We start from the raw sequence: 10,068 nt of genomic DNA, 5'->3' as shown, positions 1-10,068 counted from the left end.
TATATATATATATATATATCCATCCATTTTCTTCCGCTTATCCGAGGTCGGGTCGCGGTAGAAAATGTATGTATATATATATATATATACATATATATATATATATATATATATATATATATATATATATATATATATATCCATCCATTTTCTTCCGCTTATTTGAGCCTAAGCAGAGAAGCCCAGACTTCCCTCTCCCCAGCCACTTTGTCCAGCTCCTCCCGGGGGATCCCAAGGCATTCGCAGGCCATATATATATATATATATATGTATATATATATATATATATATATATATATATATATATATATATATATATATATATATATATATATATATATATATATATATATATATATGTATATATATATATATATATATATATATATATATATATATATATATATACATACATATATATATATATATATATATATATATATATATATATATATATATATATATATATATATATATATATATATATACATGTATCATTGCCTATCTCTTTCATTTTAACTGTGGCTCATTTTTTCAAAGTCTCTTGGTGGAGTTGTTAAAGTATGACCCCTGTTTTTGACCTAAAAATGTCCAACAGAAAGCCAAGATGACAGACTTCCTGTTTTTTTTTTTCAAATATGCGTTTTCGAGACGTTTACGTGTGTCCTCTCATGAGATATGTCTCCATCGATTTTTGTGACGATACGAGAATTTGGTAGCAGGGCGTAATTTTTTGTATTTTTTAACTGGGCGCTGGTAAATCAATTTTGAAATTTTACGTTCTCCATGTACCCCGTCTTCCGGCCAAATGCAGCTGGGATAGGCTCCAGCACCCCCATGACCCAAAGAGGGACAAGCGGTAGAAAATGGATGGATGAATGGCCTCCTAAAATATATAATTTTTCTTCTGAGTTGTGCCTCCAAAACTTTTTTGTGCATGTTAAGGTCCTCATAAATGCGATCGAAGTGGGAAGATAATAATAAACAGGGCGATTTCAATAGGGCCTTCACAGATTTTTGCTGCTCGTTTCCTAATAAAAATAAAAATAAATAAAAATGTACATGGAAAAAATTGTGAATGGTGGGTAGGAAAAGTGATTTGATTTTAATTAGGGATTTATTTAACTTTTACTTTTTAATTAATTAAAGTCACTTAAATAAATCCATCTATCTATCCATTTTCTATCCTGTTTATCTTCATTAGGGCCTATACCAGCTGACTTCGAGCGAGAGGCTGGGTACACTCTGGAAGAGTCGGCAACCAATAGCAGGACACACCTAAATAAATAACCAATTTTAAAAATCTGTGTTGAGTTTAGTTTTATGTTTTTTGCAAACAACTCTGCGAGTTAAAAAAAATACCCCCAAAAATATATAGAATATGTAGGGGTGCTAAAAAAAAAAGGTTTTGTAATTTTTTTAAATGACATTTTTCAGGCCATATCCGCTGCTTACTCATATTATACATGAGCAGCCAAAATAATATTTTATAACCTATAACCTTTTTTGAACAGGTTTTATTGTTATCTTAATACCAAATAATAAATTGCGAGAATCGGCAATTCAATCGCCACCCCAAAAATCGGAATTTAATTGAAACCTTTGTTGCTCAGAAAGGTTCATTATGTTTTCTTCATCATATATGTTTTACATTTTCTTGTAGTCAGACAGTATTTTTGGTATATTAGATGAAATTCAGGTGAGCCTTCTGAAGAAGACAGTCAAAAAATGTCAGGTAAAAATTCCGTCTAATATACCAAAAATAGTTTGACAACAAGAAAATTTGAAAAGTATATGAAACCTGTGTTGTTGTAAGAGTTCCACCCCTAATAATGTGCAAGAAATGTTGAACATAGTTTAATGCTGCTGTATTGTGAGTCGTTTTTTGTTCTCTTTACACCCAAATTCCCCAAGTAGTGAAAGTTCATCAGTACAACACGCTGACATTTAAAATAGAGAAAAGATCAGAGAACAAATGCTGTTTTCTCTGTTTTTAATGAGTTTTTTGTTTGCCAGAAAACTACATTTACTAAAAAAGGGACAAAAAGCAAGCAATACAATACAATAATGTGTACAAATTAGGATGGCTCCCAGAACCTCAAAAGATAGCGCATGGACTTTAAGCTGGCGCCACAGAGGAGACCTCTGTCTTCGATGTGGATACTTCCGAACCATCGTCTACCTGTTTGCCAAAGAGCTGCATGATGCATGTGCGGAACTGATGAGAGAAAACAAAAAAGTAGATCAGAAAGGTGGACAAAGTCAGTCATTGTTGACCATGACTATGATGTTTCAACCTGTCGATTCATGAAGACATAGATGATTGGGTTGTAGATGGTTGCGCTCTTGGCAAAGTAAGCGGGCATGGCAGCAGCAAGAGGATGGAAAGCATATCCAGGATTGGCTGCAGCAAAGCATGCAAAAAAGGTGTAGGGTCCCCAGCATACCACATATGCCACAATCATGACAACAACCATCCGGGATACTTCTCTCTCTGCTTTCTGGGTGGACTCAGATTCCTTCTGCTGCATGGCAACCTGTGGCAAAAAAGATGGACGTACTTAAAGAGATCCATGATGCATACGCAAGCAATCAAACAAACTTACAGTTCGAATAGCCCACCACACTGCCAGGTAGCAAAGAAGGATGATAGCCAGAGGGATTAAGCAACATGTAGTCATTAGAACAACCATGTAGGACTGAACACCGGGGTCTTCACTTCCGCTGAACACATCAGGTCCGCAAGAAGTCTTCAACCCGTGAGGCCAGTACCTGATGCACGAAAGGTATATGTTTTTGCAGCCCAGTGAAGAAATAAAACCAGACGGAGAAGGGACATGTCATACCTGCTCCATCCAAAGATTGGAGGAGCACACCAAACGGCTGACCAGACCCAGGAGAACACAATTCCACCTGTGGCCCACTTGGCATCAAATTTAATATTTCCAAAGGGTTTGCAAACCACAATCCATCTCTCCCAGGAAATGATAGTCAGGGACCAGAGAGCAGTGATACCTGTGTAAGAAGCATAGTTCTCAATAAATTAGTTTTCCTTGAGAATGTTTTCATAACAATTGGGAACACTTACCACACACTGAGACTGTGTAGCCCTCGAAGATGCACATTGGGTGTCCTAGAATAAAGTAACCAAAGAACTGGTTACAAACACTAATAGTGCTTGCAAAAACGGTTTCTCCCAGATCAGCGATAGCAAGATTGACCAAAATCCAGTTGAGAGGGTGACGGAGTTTCTTAAACTTTGCTGTGGCCACCAGTACGAGACCGTTGGTGAATACGGATAAGACAACCACGATTAACATCCAGACGGTGGAGGCATTGTAAACCCATCGAGGAGCAATGTGGTAGTTAGGACCTTCGAAGGGATCTGAGGAATAAAGAATAAAGTATAGGATTTAAGAGTCCCGAAGCCTTTACCTGATCTGTTTGGAACTGTCATGTCTCTAAATTCAAGTATATTGATTGATTGATTGATTGAGACTTTTATTAGTAGGTTGCACATTAGTTGCATATTAGTACACAACAGCCAGTAGTCAATGGAATACAGGTCAAACTGCAAACTAAATTCAGATTTATTTTTGTATTTTAGCATTAGTAAGAATAGTAAACACACCAGGCAAACATTAAACACTCAAAATTCTGTTGGCACTATTCCCATAATGTTTGTTATAAGGAGTCATTAAAAGCCCAAATGATAGAAAACACAAAACCAAACCTCTGGTATGATTGCTGTTTGTATAAGCGAAGGCCGATCCTCTTGTTGTATCTTCGTGATATCGCCTGGCAGCAAACACTGGTTTATCCCAAGCCTGTGCCATCGCCATGATATCACAAGGAGCACCTCAACACCTCTATCATCACTTCGACCACTTGACTTTAGCTTTTATACCTCTGCTTTCGAGAACTCTGACAGGATTAGGTCAAAATCAAATTACGGTCCCTGGGTGCTTTCTTGCTGCAATCCAGAAGTCAATGAACCTCAGATGTAATTAAAACCATCAGCTAATTGGTTTAAGACACAAAATGCCATAATAATCTTGTCCGAAAGCGGATTTCCGTACACTCACTGATGAGATGAGGATTAAGTGAAAGATCTTTGACTATAATGTGCAATAAATGTTCTACCACATAGTAAAAAACAATGAAAAATAAATATAGGACAACATTTAATCTGCATTTTTGATACAACATCCGGATCAAGAATAGCATGGCAATAATCATAGCGATAAAAACATGACACTTAATGTTATTCAGTTAGTTCGTGATGAAAATGAAGATGGCAACAAAATACGTTGCTGTTATAATAACAGTTTTTGTGGTTGACATGTGACGGAATGCAGACACCTATAATCCCCTCGTAAATAGAGTTAAACTCGGAGCAGGATTGCACACCCCCCTTTGATCCTTTACACTCGCGTCATCGTCCTCACGAAGAGGGCACAGTAAAGGTGATTAACGTATCGTGATTTATGTGGAGCAATCCTCGGGGAAGACACTTTGATAGGAATGGAGCAGAGAAACAGACTTCTTCAGCTTTGTCTGCTCAAAGCCTCATGGTTCAGGGTGTCCCCAGTAAGTTGGTGTTTCTGTAAAGCAGATCTTCCTTAGAAATGTGGTTCCTCTGTGATACCCAAACACATAATTGATAAGATCTTATTGATTCAATACAACAAATAATAAAACAAACAAACAAACAAACTCAGATTATGTTTGTGGGTACCATTGCATACTGTATTGCATAAATGTATTAACATTTAAACAGTCAAAAAAGACAACATGAGGCACACCTTGGAAATTTAATGCAATCCAAGAGCTGTTCAAACATGCTGACTTGACACAGGCGTTTGGCCTTTGCCTTTTCTTGGAATGATTTTCCTCGTGTGAAAGCTTGTATTTACTTGTGTACTCCCAGGGAGTTGCTGGTTCCAGCAGATGATCTCAAAGGCACTTTTGAGCACTTTAGATTGGTCAGAATGAGCTATAAGAGTCGGGAAAAATTGCAGTTTTGGCAGCATCAGGCTGAGAAATAGAAGAAAATGAAGTGATGCAAAATACCTGGCATTAAGTTGAGTTTTTTAGGAAAGTGACGGTTTGTGTTCCCTCTGGATGTGTCAGCACACTCTTAGAAATAAAAGTGCTAAGTAGAACCATATAAGGTTCTTCGGCTCATCCTCATAGGAGAACCCTTTTTGGCTCCAGGTAGAACCTTTTTATAAAGGTTCCACCTGGAACCCTTTTGGAGGGTTCTACCTAGAACCCAACATGAAGGGTTATACCTAGAACTGTGTGTGTAAGGTTCCACCCAGAACCCCCCATGAGAGGTTCTACAAAGAACCCACGCAGGGAGTTCCACTAAGAACCCTTTGATGTTTCAAGGGTTTCATCTAGAACCCACACAGGGAGTTCCACTAAGAACCATTTCGTTTGTCAAGGGTTTCATCTAGAACCCATGCAGGGAGTTCCAATAAGAACCCTTTCATGTTTCAAGGGTTTCATCTAGAACCCACACAGGGAGTTCCACTAAGAACCATTTCGTTTGTCAAGGGTTTCATCTAGAACCCATGCAGGGAGTTCCACTAAGAACCCTTTCATGTTTCAAGGGTTTCATCTAGAACCCACACAGGGAGTTCCACTAAGAACCATTTCGTTTGTCAAGGGTTTCATCTAGAACCCATGCAGGGAGTTCCAATAAGAACCCTTTCATGTTTCAAGGGTTTCATCTAGAACCCACACAGGGAGTTCCACTAAGAACCATTTCGTTTGTCAAGGGTTTCATCTAGAACCCATGCAGGGAGTTCCAATAAGAACCCTTTCATGTTTCAAGGGTTTCATCTAGAACCCACACAGGGAGTTCCACTAAGAACTATTTCATGTTTCAAGGGTTTCATCTAGACCTGACACAGGGGGTTCTAAAAACATCCCTTTTCAAAGGTTTTCACCGATAACCGTCTTGTCTTCTGAGGGTTCTATAAAGAACCATATTGTATTCTACAGATCAGTTTAGTTCATAGTATGTTGTGGTCATTTATCATGTTGACATTGAACAAACATTCAAAACATTTTAATGAGAAAAACATTTATTTAAAGATAGTCCAACAAAACAGGAAAGGCTGTGTAGGTCCCAGGGGAGAACAGGTCAAAAGTCAGCATAGGTCCAGTGGAATCAGCAACATGACAGGCCAGACACATCATGCTGTCCTCAGTAGGTGAATTTGTGTAAATAAATCTCCAGCAATGGTGACATGGCAGAAAGAGACACAAAATAGTTTTAGTTCAATCAATCCAAGGTGCACTTACTGCGCCTTATTGTAAGCTATCTACAAACAATAAAATAATGCATGGTCCAATGAAAAGAATCAGTGTACATACTGTATGTACTAATTGTGACAGTGGAACAGAATCATGAGAAAGTGAGGGAATCCCACAAAGTTTTCACATTGATTTAAATAATGTTGAAATACTTTTCAGTGTTATGTAACAAGTACTCAAAATGTTACGTATTGTAACAATAATGGAAATCTAGAGACGTCACTATGCCAAAATCAAACAAAATGTATTGGTCCAAAATATGTATTAAATAAGGGATTTTTTTTTTTATCAATATGTACAAACAAAGGGCAGCAGCAGGAATTTGACCATTAACAAGAACATAAAGTATGAAATCCCATGCTGCAACACATCTACTCACTACTCCCCACTTCCGACACAGTTGTATAGTCTCTTCACTGAAATGGGTACAACACTGTGGTCCTTGATCCCCAACACAAATCTTTCAATGAAAATAAGAGTTTTTCTCAGTTCCTTTGGGTACTGGACAGCAAAAACAATATAGAGTGACATTAATGCACTCATAGCATATGATTTGTCCATGCTGCTGTCCTCAGTCAAAACCTGTATACCATCCAGGTATAGGACTATCCTTTGTGCCTGCAAAGGGTTCCCCTCGTGTGTGTTATGGAGCATGATTGCTGGAGTAGGCACGCTTGGCTCCTATGCAATAAAAACAGATACATGTCAGTAAATAAAACCTGCTGTGAAAACAGCAAAATGACTCAATGTTGCCATAATATGGATAATGCCAATTCCTAAATCTTGACCTTAAATGCAGTATTTACCTCCAGTAGAGTGTATAGAAAGGATGAGTCCTCTCTGAAAATGGAAGGCAGCAGTAGAATTGCTGCATCCCTAATGAGTCCTGAGGAAATAAAATTATTCTGTAATATTTTTAGTTTTCAGAAATAGATTGTGGCTCCTATAGATACACATATAGGCCTAGATGCCTCGTCTTACTGAATCACCCAGGCAGGCATTGATTTGGCAGCAGTCCTTTAGGTCACACATAGATGCTCTTTGAACCATCTTCGTTGCCATTCGATCCAACTCTGTGACCATTAGCAATCAGCTTCTACAAGGAATTGCTCCTTCATCTCCCACAGAAGCTGTAAGGAGGGATAAAAAGTGTCATCTCAAAATACTTGATGATCATAAATGAAATAATACACATACAATTAAATATGGTCAATTCAATGCTTGAAGATACCAACTATTTTAGGAAGCTTCAGTGCGGGAAACTTTTCAATGATTTCCTCTGCCTTGGCAGTTGCCATGAAAGTCTTTCGGTATGCATAGGTTCGTCTCATTCTCTCCTTTAAAGAGTTCAGATCTGGGTGTACCTTAAGCATCTCTGTAGACATTTCATTGATATGAGCTTCAATGCTCCTTTCATCCTCTCTACATTCTTCACTCTCCTGAGCCTATATGCATTCAAGAAAAATGACAAGCAATATAGTAAGAGGTAACCATTAAGATGAGGTGTACATGTTTTAAAAAAAGTTATATAATATGGAAGAATCATCCTCTCTGTAACCTTCGTCTTGTGTTATCTTTCTGCTACCACTATGTTGGAGACCAAGCTCAAGCCCAGTCTCCCTGCTCCTCCTACCCGCACATTAGTGTGTGCTCAACATGGATGTATTAGATCCATGGTGCTCACCAGCCCATCCATCCCTCCAAAGACGAGCTAGATGGCGACCGCATTGCCGCTACCGACAATGTTAAAGCTCCTTCTAACATTGACAATTTATACTATAATGTTTCATTAAAATAACAACTACGATAACCTTTTTAGGATGATTTAAGATTAATTGTACAGACATATTGTAACCTATTTTGTTATGGCAGCTCTCAGCAGAGCTTTGTCAGGTATTGTATTGTTTGACCACAATACAATTTGTTTGTTTGTTTTCTACAAGAAAACAAACAAATAAGCAAACAAACAAAACATAACAAGAAACAAATGCTTAGTCCACCTTTTACCATAAAAGTCCTCAGCTAGGGTCAAGCATGCTGAAATTAGATATTATATTTAGCTCACCTTGATTCTCGGAAGTTTCTTCTGTTCTCTCTCCTGTTCTTCTTTGTTCTGTTCTGTTCACAGTAATCACTATTGGTATGTCACACCTGGTTTGTAGGCAGGGAAGACCAGACCATGTGGTGCAATCCATGGGGCAACCAGCTCTTAACTCACACATGACAGCCACCATCATGCCAGCTCCCTGGCCCAACACACCAAACCTTGCCCTTTCCCCTGGGAGATCAGGGTTCAATTCCCAGCATCAACAAACCCTGATGTAGTAGCCTAAAAGTCAGCATTACGGTGTGTTTTTTGCATCAGTTAAGGCTTGGCCTCTGACATCAAAGACCGTCTATCAATGAACTTATGTGCAGCTTCACAACTGGACTAAGCCAGTCAGCAGGATACAGCAGCCATGGGATGAGGCCGATCATGGAAAAGTATGAGGAGGAGACAAATACATGAGTAAAATTGTCTGTAAAATAAGTGTTTAATATTTTTTAAATTGTCTGTCACTAATCCACACATCACCTCAGTATGCATTAACATGGTCACTCTGCATCAACCAGGCCTTGAACTCACAACTTCAAACTGTATCCCTAGATCACCTGACTTGTAACAAACTTTCAAAAGCCTTTGTCCAGTGAGTCATATAGCTCACTTAGATGCCCCAGAAAGAGGGGTTATATCCTTGCCGCAGGGACCATCTTGCTAGTTCTTTGCTGTGTGTCATTTCCTCCTGAAGAAGGGAGTAGTGTAACTAAACTAAATAAACACAATAATAACTGCTGTGCAGTGATGGGTCGGGTCCGGGCGATTTTTGGCAAATTAAGGCAATTCTGAGCAACAAACAGGAGAACAGGAAGGCAAGACAGTTGAAATTATAAAGTTCCTTTTGCACCAGTTGAGGCTAAAATCCACAACAATAGAACCAAAGACTGTGGTCTATCATGCTGAGCTAATTGGCAAGTGACAATTCAACAGTGGCTTCACAAATTGATTAAGCCATTCACTGTTGTGCATGCAGATTTGAAACCACTGTAAATATATCAGTTATCAAGACAAAAATCTGAAAATACACATATTGCATCCAGACAGAATGGAGATATTGGTAATTTGATTTTTTAATTGATTCAATTTGCTCCATAAGTTAATAACTGATGTTTAGTCTATCGAGACTCTAAAATGTATATGTTTGCTTCACAAAGACCATCTGGCATTTTCATGAGCTGTCATCACCACCTTTGTCAGGGCTTGAACCCAGGTTCTTTGGCACCAAGAACCAGCTCCTAAATCACTGAGCTATTTCTCAAACAGAATCACCAGCCAGACAGCAGTTGTCAAAAATGGTCCTCCCAGTCACAGCTAATCTTTGCCTGAGTCAACAAGATTTGCTGATGAAGATCTTGCTTTCTTATAATTAATGGTTGTGGAAATAAATTGGTAACAGAACATTTCAGTTATAGGACTGCCATTATTTGTATGTCTGATCAGAAGGTGTAAGGTAATAGACTAGTATGGTGGACCTGATGACTGAAGGCAGCCAGCTGTTTAGCTCAGTCACTATTGCCAGTGACTTTAGACTGGGTGGCAGGTGTTCAAATCCCAAGATGGGCAATTATGTTACAGTTTGATCAACAGGATCTGGGGTAGAAGAGTTTGCTTTAAAATAAACAAAAAAATTGTATATGAAAAGT

At 38.5% G+C, this 10,068-nt stretch overlaps 1 protein-coding gene across 1 annotated transcript; it reads right to left on the bottom strand.

Moving 5' to 3' along the window:
* Positions 1 to 1,976: 1,976 nt before the first annotated feature.
* LOC133570983 (red-sensitive opsin) lies at positions 1,977 to 3,898 on the bottom strand. Its single transcript, XM_061923887.2, has 6 exons — positions 3,734 to 3,898; positions 3,089 to 3,385; positions 2,847 to 3,015; positions 2,607 to 2,772; positions 2,298 to 2,537; positions 1,977 to 2,218 (listed from the first exon to the last, which is right to left on the bottom strand). Exons 1-6 carry the CDS (start codon positions 3,840 to 3,842, stop codon positions 2,120 to 2,122), a joined length of 1,080 nt encoding a protein of 359 aa, XP_061779871.2. The 5' UTR covers positions 3,843 to 3,898; the 3' UTR covers positions 1,977 to 2,119.
* Positions 3,899 to 10,068: the final 6,170 nt, after the last annotated feature.

This window comes from Nerophis lumbriciformis, linkage group LG28 (assembly GCF_033978685.3).
Source record: "Nerophis lumbriciformis linkage group LG28, RoL_Nlum_v2.1, whole genome shotgun sequence".
Lineage (NCBI taxonomy): Eukaryota > Metazoa > Chordata > Actinopteri > Syngnathiformes > Syngnathidae > Nerophis > Nerophis lumbriciformis.
This window is presented reverse-complemented; position numbering and strand designations above follow the sequence as displayed.

Excerpts from the sequence above, each read along its gene's own strand:
- LOC133570983 (XM_061923887.2), bottom strand. The coding sequence starts at position 3,842 with ATGGCGATGGCACAGGCTTGGGATAAACCAGTGTTTGCTGCCAGGCGA. Across the intron at positions 2,538-2,606 it reads TGTGGTGGGCTATTCGAACT|GTTGCCATGCAGCAGAAGGA; the intron begins GTAAGTTTGTTT and ends TTTTTGCCACAG. Across the intron at positions 2,219-2,297 it reads ATGTCTTCATGAATCGACAG|TTCCGCACATGCATCATGCA; the intron begins GTTGAAACATCA and ends TTCTCTCATCAG.